Source organism: Mytilus edulis, chromosome 8, assembly GCF_963676685.1.
Source record: "Mytilus edulis chromosome 8, xbMytEdul2.2, whole genome shotgun sequence".
NCBI classification, from domain to species: domain Eukaryota; kingdom Metazoa; phylum Mollusca; class Bivalvia; order Mytilida; family Mytilidae; genus Mytilus; species Mytilus edulis.
In genome coordinates this window covers 70,845,700-70,860,385 of record NC_092351.1, presented here as the reverse complement: position 1 = coordinate 70,860,385, position 14,686 = coordinate 70,845,700, and the positions used below count along the sequence as shown (strand labels likewise).

The 14,686-nt window shown below is 31.6% G+C and overlaps 1 protein-coding gene across 5 annotated transcripts in view; it reads left to right on the top strand.

Moving 5' to 3' along the window:
- The window catches only part of LOC139486171 (muscle M-line assembly protein unc-89-like), a 103,969-nt gene that overhangs the window by 32,671 nt on the left and 56,612 nt on the right, over positions 1–14,686 (top strand). For all 5 annotated transcript variants that reach the window (XM_071270961.1, XM_071270960.1, XM_071270957.1 and 2 more), the window contains exons 13-19: positions 1,551–1,862; positions 3,017–3,292; positions 4,625–4,936; positions 6,383–6,709; positions 7,124–7,399; positions 10,445–10,720; positions 11,869–12,144. In XM_071270961.1, coding sequence (XP_071127062.1) covers positions 1,551–1,862; positions 3,017–3,292; positions 4,625–4,936; positions 6,383–6,709; positions 7,124–7,399; positions 10,445–10,720; positions 11,869–12,144 — 2,055 coding nt within the window. The remainder of the gene's footprint in view (positions 1–1,550; positions 1,863–3,016; positions 3,293–4,624; positions 4,937–6,382; positions 6,710–7,123; positions 7,400–10,444; positions 10,721–11,868; positions 12,145–14,686) is intronic.

The window sequence follows — 14,686 nt, the reverse complement described above, 5'->3', positions numbered from 1 at the left end:
TTTTAAAAATATTCTGGTGTTGAAAGAATTTCTCTGTCTAATACAAGAATAATTCTTTTTTTATTTATGTACAATTGTGATAATTTATATCATCAAAAATACATAAAAAATACTTCTTGAGTATCTATGTAACACCCCAAAACGTTTCAATCCCCAAAATGTATCCCTCAAACGTGTCCTTAAAATCCAAAATCGCCCAAGTGTGTCTGATTTCAGATCTCAAAATGTGACCTATAATTGTTATTCATCAAAACGTGTCAATCTTCAAACGCAAGAACGTTTTTTTCAAATAAACAGACACCAGATAAGAAAAAGTACTATTGAAATGTATTTTACGTTGTGTTTTGTTGTTTTTATCAATATTATTTTTGTTGTTTAAGATTTCAAATGGATGTACTTATCATTTAAGAAATCAAAGACGTTTTCTCAGTGCTTCAGCTATTGATTAAGCGGTCATTTATAAGCATTAGTGTGTGCAACGGTTGTTGTGAATATTTAGCGTGATTACAAGTTAATTTTCAACACAAACTATCTCCTGACTGTTGTTTAGTCTAAACATATTTATTTAAAGTGGATTGGGAAACAAGTTTTACAACTTATATTAATCCCTTTCCACTTTGCGGGTGCAAGTGCTGCCTTGTACCGGCATTAGCCTGCTCTTTTTAGAAATCTACATGGGTGTCTTAACGTGCAAGAGATACTCGCAAATGATGTCAAGGGAGAGCCGAAATTTAAGTCCCTGATTTTACATCCTGGAACGGGAATCGAACAAGGAACCTTTGTGTTAGTAGTCCGATGCACTAACCACTACACCACGACTGTTGTTTCCTGAATGTTCTTTGGAAAATATGTCATGCATATTTCGAAACAAAACATAAAATTTGCATGCAACAAATAAGTTTTATACAGTTAAATTCATTGTTTACTTTTATATAATATATAAGGGTATCTCACGGCCTGCTTAGCTCAGAAGATGTGTCTGAAATTTCAAAGAGCCATTGTCAATCTTTCCAACAGGACTGAATTTTCGGCTCTGCCTGGATACCATTTGCAAGTACGGTCTTGAGAAACAGTGATAATCCGTCAGATGGGGAAGTTAAATGACTAACCCGTGTTAAGAGAGAACCACATCTCTAGCACGTAATAGACATCCTTGTAGAATTTGAAAAAAAGCAGGCTTGTGCCACTACAAGGCAGAAATCTCACCCACAAAGTGATTAATATAAGTTGCAATAACTTATTTACCAATCCACTATAAATAAATATGTGTAAACTAACTTTATAACAGTGGGCAAGTGTGTGTGTGTGTGTGTTTTATAAATACAATTGATGGTTAATGAAAAAGCAACATTTTACCTTATATAGATTTGTTTGTTGGGTGTGATACGTTTGGGCGAATATTTATGTTTTGCAGTTCATTAACTTTATATGGCATGTTTGAGGTAATCGATCACTTTTGGTGGAATGATCCTGTTTCTGAGTGTTACATGTAATACATGATATACATTTATAGAGCAAATTTATATGAATTTTATGATTATATTTCATAGCAACGCCTGCAATACCAACGCTTTCTGGACCGACATCCCTAACAGCGGACACATTTGGTACCTGGACGTGTACATCTGTTGGCGGTTTCCCTCTCCAAACTATGTCAATGAGGATCGGTGGGCAGGTTTTCGATGATCATCAGCTGTTGGTAAACTCACAGTATGATTCAGACAACATGTCTTTCCGTGTCGTAGGTGTACTGTTATGGGCACCAAATATAAGAGATGATGGACAAACGCTGTACTGTGATGTTACCCATACACAAACACTCAGCAGGTCTCAGACCACTAGCTTACGATTGACAGTTACACGTAAGGGTTATACTTATTTTACTCAACCAAATTGTTATTTGTCATAAACAAGACATTTTACCTGGTGTTGCTCAACTTTGTTTATGTGTTTGGTTTTCCACACCTTACGCTTGTTTCGCCTCTGTTATGCAATTTTATCGCCATTCTAAAAAAGATGATAATCAACTGTAAATTGGCATGTATTTCTTACATATATACCTTTTTACATTTTAAACATTTGGAATTGACTGCATGGGATGAAGGTTGAAGTCATATGAAACGAGTGACAGGTGAAAAATAATGTTTATCCAATTCTTGAACCAATGCATGTATATATCATAAACGTAGTCTTCCGTGCACGATTTTATCATTTTTTTTACGCAAACATATCGCATAATCGTCAATATTTTTCTCTCTTTCTGTTATGATGTACAAATATGGCAGCTACTAAATTGATGTGCTTTTCAGCTGTAGTTTACCGATTGTCACCTTATAGTAAACAATCAACAAAGAAGCATGAATATCGAACACGTGTATAACATAAACAATCAGATAATAGTTTATTCAAATGACATATCCATGCGTATTGCTTCCTGTAAGTAACCAATTAAAAAAAGTAAACGTTTTCTAAATGTCGTCAAATTAAAGAATTTTCTTCAGAAAAAAGTATTTGCAAATAAATTTTATAATGAAAACTATCCATCTAGTTATAAAAAACATATGCATATTTTTTTTTAATTTGGGGTATCATATGACTTTAATTCCGAAATGCTTTTGACCAATGTAGGTTTGTTCCGATCAAAAGCACGACAAACATATGTGTTGTTTTTGATTTATTAAATCCTTTCCATTTTTTAGAGATACGAAATTGTTGTTGTTTTTGCGTGGGTTTTTTTTTTAACTTTTATTGTTCAAGTTCTTAATATCTTAGTATATTAATATCAATTTGTTTTACATTTTCACACGTTTTTTTTTTTTTTTCATATAAAAATGAGACTATATTTTTTTTACCGTTTTTATGTCTGTCGTTCATTTTATCTGATAAATCTAACAAACACGGCAATAAATTCTTATTTGGTTTTTTATATTATTTTAAAAATACAGTACTACATTATTAAGAAACATATTTTCCATACTTCTTAATTGATACATCAAATACATATGATATTTTATAGGGCCATTGTTGGCTAGAGTATCAACGGTCATATATAGGCCCCTGGAAGCTACAACTGTTACGTTGAACGTAGTACTTCAAGGAACACCTACGGCCATTAATTGGTACAAAAATGGCCAATTGATTACAATATCAGGAAGGTATTCTGGTGGTAATGTTTCATTTCCCGCACTGGTGATACGGGATGTTTCTATCATTGATGCTGGTAGTTATGTTTGTGAAGTTACAGATGGAAAGACCACAATAAGGACAAGCACAATCCAGTTATCTATAAAACGTATGCGTCTTTTTCTTATTATATTGTGCAATATATAAAACATGCATTATCATCTTTTAGTACAAAATTGGCTGATCGTTTGCTTATCAAAATCATCTTGAAGCCAGCCATTGGCTCGCTACCTTAACGTTAATTCTTAGATCAGTAGAGGATTTGACATATTATTTGAGATGGATATTGGTCTTATTGGCAATTTTACAATAATTTCTAATTGTTATCTGTCCTCAAATATACAAATTGTGATGGATGATATACAAATATAGCCTTTGTATGAGGTCGATACAAGGATATATTGACCTGAAAGAAGTATATTGACTGAGGACGAAGTCCGAGGTCGATATACTTCTTTGGGTCGATATATTCTGTATTGACCTCACACAAAGGCTATATTTGTTATATTATTAATTTCCGACCATATTTGTATCAAAATCGTCATTTAGCTATATATATAGGTTTGTTGGAATTTTATAGATATTACATTGTTTCCTTGACAATAACAACATATTAGTTGTTATTTCATTTACTTATTTTTTGACATCTATGTATTTTAAGATTTTTGTTCGTCAAATAATAGATCACAGATATCATGTGTTTCAAAACGTTAAACAATATCCTGAAATTCATTACATGACGTCACAAAGTATATCGGTTTTTAGATATTCTAAAAATAACCGTGCGATATGCTTTTTGCCGGTCAATATGCTTTTTGCTATCCGCCGTTTCTCTCTACCTTCGAAAATATAGTTTAACATGTGACAATCCCTTAACGAATCAAATTTGTTAAAATATACGAATTAATAATATTTATGTATATCATTAACCAATACATATACAGTAGTAATTCAATTGCTTTTTTTTGCTCTGAGTTTATTTATTCTTAATATAATAATTAACATCTTCATAATCATATATACACAATATATAATGATACACTCAATAAGTTTCTTTTTCCGTAACGTTACGTCAATACTAATACAAATTTTACAAAAGTGCGTTCCATTGATATACGACTTGTCTATCATTAACATTTGATTGTTATTAAATACAAAGTTTAAGAGTATCAAACATAAAAAAATAACTACGAAAAATGTGACAAAAACGGATTACTCAATATATCTCGGCCCAGAAGTATTTCATGTAAGTAAAGAAATTTGCCGAATACTGATAAATTCGACAGTAATATTGTAACTATTAAATGTACAACACATATTTATTACGATTATGGTTCGATTATGGTTCGATTATCCTACGTTATTGGAATGTATTTGTTGTAATATGATAATGTATGAAGTCTTGCTGATTTCTGCTGAATCTTGAATATGTATGTTGTAGCCAAACCGCCAGTAACAACTCCAAAGACAGTTGTATCCAAACTCGAAGTAAAAGCTTCAAAGACTTTTTACAATCCGAAACAGTCAACATCCGTTACATTAAGAGTACAAATCGATGGTACACCTTCTCAGGTCGTGTGGTATCAGAACGGTGAACTAATAATAAAATCAGGAAGACATTCTGGTGGTACTGTCACAGTTCCTTCATTGACTATTAATAACGTAACCAGAAGTGACGCAGGTAGCTATGTTTGTGAAGCAACGAATGAAATGGGTACATTTCGAACAGCTATAATCCAGGTATCCCCAACAGGTATGATTGTGAACATCTTATTTTAATCTCGTAAGTATCCCCCTGAAACACTGTCTGACACACCATTGTATATTAATTTCGTCACTTTTATTACATGTATGAATGGGTTTAACATTCATAGAGGGCGAGTTGTATGTATTATTTATCCTCTAATCTGTTACTTAATTGGTATAGGAAAACGTCTAAATTTGACGATTTAGTGATGTATTCTTAACTCAGACACCTGTGTAAATGATCTATACTGTCAACACAAAGTCATTGATAATATTGTCTTTTGTCTTTTCTCAATTATTAAAACCTGAATAAATGTATCAACAAAATACAAATTTTAGGAAAAATCTATGCTAAATAGAAGCACTAAAATTACAAAAATCTGAACTTCAAAGAGAACTCGGAATTAATTTTCCGTAGAGAAATGACAAAATCAAGAGCTAGAACACATCAAACACATCAATCATGTCAAACGAATGGATAACAACTGTCAAGGCATTTCCTTATGTAAACCAGTTGTAAATTAAATCTGGTTGTATGGCTAGCTAAACCTTTCACTTCAGTTTAATATTATTATATTGACAACAATATGTGAGCAAAATAAACTGACATAATAGGTAAAGATGTCAAACGTGGGGTTCCCGGTCAACATTTGTATATATACTTAGTCACTGTAAAAACAAAACAACTATGTCAAGAAAGAAAACAAATGGCATTTAGACACTTTATAGAAAAAGCTAATAAGCAAAAATGAAGAAAACAATAGTTTTGAATACAGAGCAACGTCAAAAGAATATTACCAAAAATGAATTAAGCACGAAAGATTGAAAATATACAAAAAGAATAAAAAGAACACCATAACGCACAATTAAGAGGATCAACAACGTCAGTACCTAGAATATATTCTTCAAGAAAATTATGTACCATTTGTGACATTAATACAATATTTATCAACAAGGTCTTAGCAACTTATGAACAATTTAAGAAAAGGACGAGACGTTCTTTGACATAACCCTGGTTAATCAACTCTCCGCTCGAACAATGGTTGAGTTTTATAAAGTCTTGAGTAGCAGCTTCAAGCAATAAAATTTGAAATGTGTATCACATATAAGGTGAAGCTGGTATAATGCTGCTAAGGTTGGGGGAATTTATCATTTCAGATTTTTTTTAAATCGTCTAAAAGGGAAGCCATGGAAGCCGTACGGTTGTTTCTTTTGATTTCCAAAATCTGAAATAGCCTATTAACTCTAACTTGTTTTGTTTTACATTGACTAAGATTATTTCGGTTCGGCAAGTTTGAAATTTTTACCTATCATCCTAATTTGATGTGTTTGAGCATTTGATATTGCCATTTGATTAGGGACTTTCCGTTTAGAATTTTCCTCAGAGTTTAGTTTTTTAAACTTAAACAAACGTAAGTGAATGTTTCAACGGGTAATTATTTTTAAATTGTAGTAACTCCTGAACAACCAAGTCTGTCTGGTCCAACAACCGTGACAGAAGGAATATTTGGTACATGGACATGTATATCTATTGGTGGTGTCCCTCTCTACAAAATGGAAATGAGGATCGATGACCAAGTTTTTAGCAGCAAGCATTTGTTGATCAACTCTCAATTTGATCCAAGCAGAATGTCCTATAGAATTACAGGCATACTTGTATGGGCTCCTGACATTAGTAATGATGGACAAACGCTATACTGTGATATTGTACCGCCAACGCAACCGACTAGAAGAAAACGAAGCAGTTCGCAGATCGCCAGCATTACATTGACCGTGAAACGTAAGATCAATATATTAAGCAAGTACGGTGTTATCAGGTTATCTTGTACTACATTATTTTCAAACTTGATTAAAGTGATTGTATTACATCCATATGATGCATGTTTTTCACACGATACATTTCTGTTCCATGCTTATTTAACATGTCCTACAATAGAGTTATGTGGAAAGAATAATTGTTATTTTACATTGATTGATTGGTGTACATTTATTTGGTTTGTAAAACAATGAGTGTCTTTTTCTATTTATCATTTTTTTAGTGTTTAACATTTAACAAATTGGTAAACAATGTTATATAATATAAGTAAACGTACTTGTGCTTAATCCTATGATTTTGAAACCAGTAAATATAAGAATATATAATGGAAAAATACTACAAATTAAACATTTCAATTAATGATTCTATTGTTTGTAGCTGCGCTGTTAGTGATTGTTGGAAAGATGTTGTATAGCACAGAGGAGACAAAATCCGTAACATTACAAGTGAATATCGAGGGCACACCTACTGAGATCCGATGGTACAAAGATAATCAACTAATAACAATATCAAATAGGTATTCTGGTGGCAATGTGACAGTTCCCGCATTGACTATAAGAAACATCAAACTTAGCGATGGGGGTATATTTGTATGTGAAGTAATAAATGAAAAATATACAGCTCGAAGCAGTGAAATCAAATTGACCCCAACACGTGAGTAATACATCTTTATTTTCATTTTTATTTTATACACTTTTCAGATAATTTCAATTACTGTAACCCATATGGAGAACATTGTATACATTTATAACATAATATACATATGATGTTAAATCATGTCGAAAAAAGTATTTAGGATATAATAACACACATATAACTGTTTCGGATAGAAGCTGTTCTACCGTAGAATTTTAGAACATGGCTACTTTAGATCATAGTCTGACAGTTTTACCAACAGTAAAAAACCGGACTGTAAACGCTCTTTCTTTAGAAACAAATTTCTTTAAAATATCCAAGTAGGTTACTTTTGTTTTTGGTTTTGTGATTATTTAATTTATTGCTTAAATTCATTTAAAAGTTACTTTTCTGAGATACAATAATCAACTATAAGTCAGTTGTGTTTGGTGGGTTGGATGGTATAGTTATTTAAACATGTCTCAATGTAGCAAGGTTAAACACACATTGGCTTCATTTTTCATGGTTACAGTTGCGATTTTATTCCAGATATGCATTTCTTAGATAATATAAACACTAGGAGACCAGCGAAATCAAGAAAGATTGCTGATATGGTGTAGACAAACATTGCTTTCAGTGCTTTTAATATTCGGTCTAACGATGCCTTAAGATTTTGGCGATACAGAGAAATGAAGGCTAAACAAAAAGCCTTATACATGTGCTATGCTAATGAGTCTCAACATTAATTAATTGTTGTAATTAAGAAATTAATCAATTATATATACTATAAGTTGGACGATGTGGCATGGATGCCAATAGGACAGCTCTCCATCCAAATCACAATGTATAAAACATAAACATTTATAGATCAAATATGCCTTCAACACGGCGCCTTGACTGGTACCAAACAGCAAGCTGAAACACAGACTTCTTACTTGGAACAAATGTATAAAAATGCAGCGGGTTTAAACGTTTTAACATGCGAAAACCCTCACTCTAGCTCTGACACAGTAGTGTAACTTTACATCATAAAAAGATGAAAAACAGCAATAAAACTATGTTCTTTTGTTTCTGTGTGGGTTTGGGGTATTTTTTGTTCATGAGCTGTTTTAATGTCAAGAATGAATACTCTACATCTTTTGCTTTCTACTTATGGTTTAACTCGACCAAAATGACGTTTATATATGTTACAGGCATTTTTAAATTTAGGCATTTTGTAAAATGCTTGAAAATTTTAGGCATTCTCTGAAATGCCTGCAAGATTCAGTCATTTAATATAATGACTAATTTTATAGGCATTTTACAAAATGCCTATAAAATTGAAAGGCATTTTACAAAATGCCTGAAATTATTTCAAGAAAGAAGAATTAAAAATAAAAAAAAACAAATGAAAGCTTTGAACACCAGAACAGTTTTATTTATAATAATTATTTACTGAATGAAAAAGAAGAGTTATAACAATCAATAATAAATTTTACTGAATTATTCTTAAAACATGTAAAAAAAAACCTCAACAATTATTTAGCATTTCTTAAAATGTTTGGATGACAGAACTGTTACATAATATTTTTTTAAACTTTTGTAAATACATAATTGTTTGGCGTAAAATCTGGTTTAAGCACTTCAACAACATTTGGAAAAACCAGAATCATCACACATTTAGCTCTTTCATAACCCTTTACTGACAAAACACTTAACGTTCGACAGAATTGAGTTTTGTAATAAGCAATTGTCAATTGAACCCTTTTGGAGTTATTGCCCTTCATAGTAATTGTTTTATTTTATTTTGATAAATCTAGCCACAATTTCCAATAATATATCTTGATTGAAAACTGTATCTAATGACACTATATATATAGCTACCAATCATATCTTTTCATCACATCAAAACACAGTCTTGTATGACAAAACCCATATTGCAGAGGAGAATTTGTTTCGATGTGGGAATGTTAAATAGTGTCATATGTTAGTGAAATGCAATAATTTCTTCACGTTAAGAACTCTACATTTTTTTTTATTTCTATTTATGACTGTTCTGCAGGTGGAATTTTCTGTCCAGAATACCTTCATTTTAATTGAAAGCGTCTGTCCTTTACCAGGGTCAATCACCTATTGAAATAACATTATGGATTATAACCAAAATGTTCATGGCTAAACAATGATTGACATATTTGCGACTGAAAGCAAACAGAAAACAATCAATCAATAAAAAAAATCTTTTTCTCTGCTTCTTATGTTTTATTTTAGTTTACTGTTTTGAATCTTTTTTGAATCCAGAATTTTTAAAATTTCTATTGTAAATTTTGTTCTATTGACAGAATAATTTGTCCTTCCGCCATTTTGACAAAATAATCACAAATTCACTACTGGTATCTGAAATACAGAGTGAGTATGTACTTTATGTAGTTTCACAGGAAACATACGACAGTCAACCCTTCCCTGCTGCTTTTTGGAAAATACATTTATTCTACCAAAATTAAACATAAGTTATTTTCTTTCAAGATATCGGGATTTTGTCCACTTTTGTCAATGATAAACTTCTTCTACAAATTGCCTAAAACTGAACAGGCAATTTGTTGAATTTTACTTTAAAATTTCAGTCATTTTACAAAATGACTAGATATTTTTAGTCATTTTGTATAATGCCTGTCAAGGTTAGACATTTTACAAATTGCTTGAAAGTTCAGTCATTTTACAAAATGCCTAAATTTAGAAAATGCCTGTAACATATATAATGTTTGGAATGAGTGTATTGTATACTATCATTTTGGCAAGTTTCTAATGACATTAACATCATTTTCATGGATCGTTGATACATGTGATATAATTTGTATATAATAGTGATCAGTAAAAAGGCAAGATTTTGTTATCGTGTGTACAGCATGTACAGTTAAAGGTTGTTATTTTCTACATAGTATTATTCATGTTTCTTCGATTGTCCAGATATAGAATATGGACTACTAAATATTTGTTAAGCAGTAAACGTATGTCAGATTGATTGAAATGAAAATAAATCAATCAGCAACTTATTCTTTGTTATTTAATATACGATTGGTCTTCAATATATTGTTTTCGTTATTGCAGCTGTGCTAATAGTTAAAGCTGGAAAGACATTATACAATCCAAAGGAGACGGAATCCATAACATTGAACGTGAATGTCGTGGGCACACCTTCACAGATTAGGTGGTATAAAAATAATCTACTTATAACAATATCGAATAGATATTCCGGTGGAAGTGTGTCAGTTCCTGCATTAACCATAACAAACGTCCAACTCAGTGATGTTGGCGAATATGTATGCGAAATAACAAATGGAAAAGATACAGCTCGGACCAGTATGATCCAACTCTCACCAATATGTGAGTGTTCTTTCTTATCTCTCAATTTTCATCGTTTTAATTGATTAAAGCGTGCATGCTTATATAATAAGAATTATATGACATAATATGCTGATTTGGTCTTAATCATTTCGGAAAAAAATGCCCGTTATAACTCGAAGCAATTTTACTCAGACTTGAGTTGTCAATACACGATTCTAAAACTGTGTATATGAAATGCAGTTTTACTTGCGTCTTGTGGCAAATACGTCATTTATGTTTGTCATAATGAACTGATTCGCTATAATATTTGTCAGAAAAGATAATGCCCCTCTACTATTGTAGATGGGACATAAAATACAATTTGTTATTCTTTTTTTTAATACCATGTACATTATATGTACCGTGAGGTTATGAAAGGTCATGGCGATAAGATAATTTAACCAATTGTATGTAATGCCCCACCTACGATAGTAGAGGGGCATTATTGCGTCCGTCCGTTCGTTCGTTCGTCCGTCTGTCCCGCTTCAGGTAAAAGTTTTTGGTCAAGGTAGTTTTTGATAAAGTCCAATCAACTTGACAGTTAGTACACATGCTCCCTTTGATATGATTCTTCTAATTTCAATGTCAAATTAGAGTTTTTACCGGTCCACTGAACATAGAAAATGATAGTGCGAGGGGGGTATTCTTGTTAAACATGAATTCTGGAGATAAAAATATAATTTTTAATTGATATGAATGGATGAAGCAAGTAAAATTGAGGATGGAAATTGAGAATATGTCAAGGAGACAACAACCCGACCAAAGAGCAGACAACAGCTGCGAGCCACCATTCGGTATTCAACGGATCTGGATTTTTTTTAAATTTTTATTAGTTACGAAAATTGATGACGAAAGATCACCATTTTTTCTTAACAACTTTCAAAATGGGTAAACATGCTTCAACTTGTAATTGTTCACAAGTTCCAGAACTTTATTTTGTTTTAACAGTGTGGAGAATTAGACTAGTGCACATGACATTTTTGTAAGTCGTCAGTGGAGTAAAACAACCTTGTTTATTTCACATGTGATATTAGCGGTTTCTTTGTTAGATGGAAATCAATCTGAGTTCATTGCAAACAATTTAAACAAATTAATCATCTCTGTTATAAACTTACATGATCGGTCATATATTTTTGCATTGTTTGTAGCAATACTGTCAGTTGTTGCAGGAGTTACAGTTTATGCACCAATGGAGACAGAATCTGTAACATTGAATGTTAATGTCGTTGGAACAGCTTCTCAGATCACATGGTATAAGAACGATCAACTAATTTCAATATCAAATAGGTATTCTGGTGGCAACGTTTCCGTTCCGGCATTGACTATATCAAACGTAAAAGTTACTGATGGTGGTGATTATGTATGCGAAATAACCAATGGAAAGGATACGGTTCGAACCAGTATCATTCAGTTGTCTCCATTATGTGAGTCATTCTTGTTTGAAACTACGTTTGTTTAAGTTATTTTCCTTTTAGGTTATACTTTCTCAGTTTAAGATATACATGATATAATGATTACATTTTAATGTTGTTTCAAAATTGTTCTCAATGTAAAACACATATCTATAGTTATTGCTACATAACTTTAAATTTGTCCATGAGAAGGGTTCAAATATATATAAATTTAATCAGGGGTTAAAAAATCCACTAGCCCGACGCCCGGGACTAAAGTATTTAGGCATCGGGCAAGCAAACTTGTAACCCAATATGCCCGACGGACTAGTGACAAAAAATTCTTGGCGTTTCTAAAATAGAAAGGGGAAACTCCCCTCATCACTTTTCTATCTTAGCCAATTAGATTTGACTACGTCATCAGAGATTCCCAGAATTTGAACTGATTTTGTACAAGTTTTTAAATAGAACAAATAACTCTGGATGGATCCCGTACTTTCAATATCGATGTATCAGTACAGGGAGTATTGTAGATTGCTTATGCAACCTGATTGTACCGTACCTCCTTCTGAATGATTTTTTGCAATATAAATGTGAATCCTTTTTGACAAGAACCTGACTTTTGTTAGATATAACATTTGAAACACGTGCACATGTTATGGACGCCATTTTGTTTTTGTTTACATACTGTGAAAAAGACTCCAGACCATGATCTAAACATTAACAGTCTTCAGAAAACTTAAACTTTATGCAATAATATTCATCAATCATGATAATCTTCATTGATATTCAAATGAATTCGAGTTTTAAAGAAATAAAATTTATAACAAATACAATATTAGTTTAGAGATTGTGCTCAGGTTGTAATCTATTTATTGATAGCCAATAATTAGCTTACCTGTGATAAAAGTAAATATAGACATTACTGTACATCGTTTATAAAACAATTATAAAAGACCAAATTTATTGATGGTGATATTTATTCACATAAATATTTGAGGTCATTTAGTTTATTTTAATAAAAAGAATTTTAAAACTAAAAACAAATATGAGCATTACATAATTCAGCAGCTGATAATTCTTTTACACAAACGTGATGATGTATCTGATAAAACCCCTCCAATTCTTAAAATACCCATGTATAGCAGTGGTCAAGAAATGTATCATCTTGGGATTTGGTCAGCTCATTATTACAGAATATTCAGTGAATATTCAATTATCAATTAATTGAATATATCTGCTAATGTCAGTAATCCGATAGTTTTTGCTAACATAAGTTTTGGGTATCCAATTTGAAAAAATCTACTGTACAATGGAAAAAACGTTAACTTTATAGAAGTCATTGTTATTGCAGCAAACTCTGAATTTGTAAGTCATACTAGGGCTAGCAGGTCAGTTTTGCTGGGCAAGTAGTTTTTCCAACAGGGCTAGTAAAATCCTCCTACCAATTAGCCCTGGGCTAGTGAGCTACAACAAAATTTCTTAACCCCTGTTATTATAATATATATATATGTATTTATGGTGACTTGAGTAACACTGGTATCACTCAGATTACAATTCTACCTTGACAGGTAAGTTTGTATTTATCCTATGAAATACTTATTTAGCCTTTAGAATTGAAAGGTCAGTTTATCCCATTCATATAATAGGAGTTGATAATTTTGGCTTCATGCCATTTACCTTGTCCAAAATTAAGGTCACTTTATTGTTATTGTGATATTGTTAAAGAACAAAAGAACCCTATATTCTTACAAATACTTAAACTTTGTGCATCTTGATTTAATTGTTCAAACTCTGTTAATGTTGAATTTTTTGGGGTTATTTTCAGCCCTTTAATTGCATAATTCTTTACATAGTAGGTTTTTTTTCGGATATAAAAAAACTATCTGCTTGACATTATAGAAATACACTATGCTTGCAGGTTTTCTATTACACTGTCTTGTTTACACCAAAATCTGACAGATAATTATGTAGTTGAAAAATATTTAAAATGAGAGCTGAATTTTTTTTTTATCATTAAATGTGCATTAAAGGTTAAAATAATCATAATGTGAACCAGAATGAAGAAAAAACTTTTGGTCCCCCAAAAAAATCATCAACCATGATATAAAATTCCAAATATTAATTTATTATACTAATATCAGTTCATATAGAATAAACTTTTAAAGATTATATTGATTCCTATTGAATTGAAATCTCAAGCCACTGTTTTGCATGTTTAGGTCATGCCCCAACAGAAAAACCATTAAATATGACAGTACAATGTACTATAAGCACAAACACATAAGGTCACTGTGAAATAGACATCTAGGGCAGGAGCATTCAGTCAGTTATACCAAACCAGTTTGACTAGATGTCTAGTTTGAAACCAGTTTGACTAGATGTCTAGTTTAAAACCAGTTTGACTAGATGTCTAGTTTAAAACCAGTTTGACTAGATGTCTAGTTTAAACCAGTTTGAATAGATATCTAGTTTAGTTTTGGAATAGAAATGGTGTGTCCTACATTTTGACAATGTAATTGACATGAGGACCTGGATGGGTTTTTTCAATATCTGTATTCTTTAAATTTGTAGG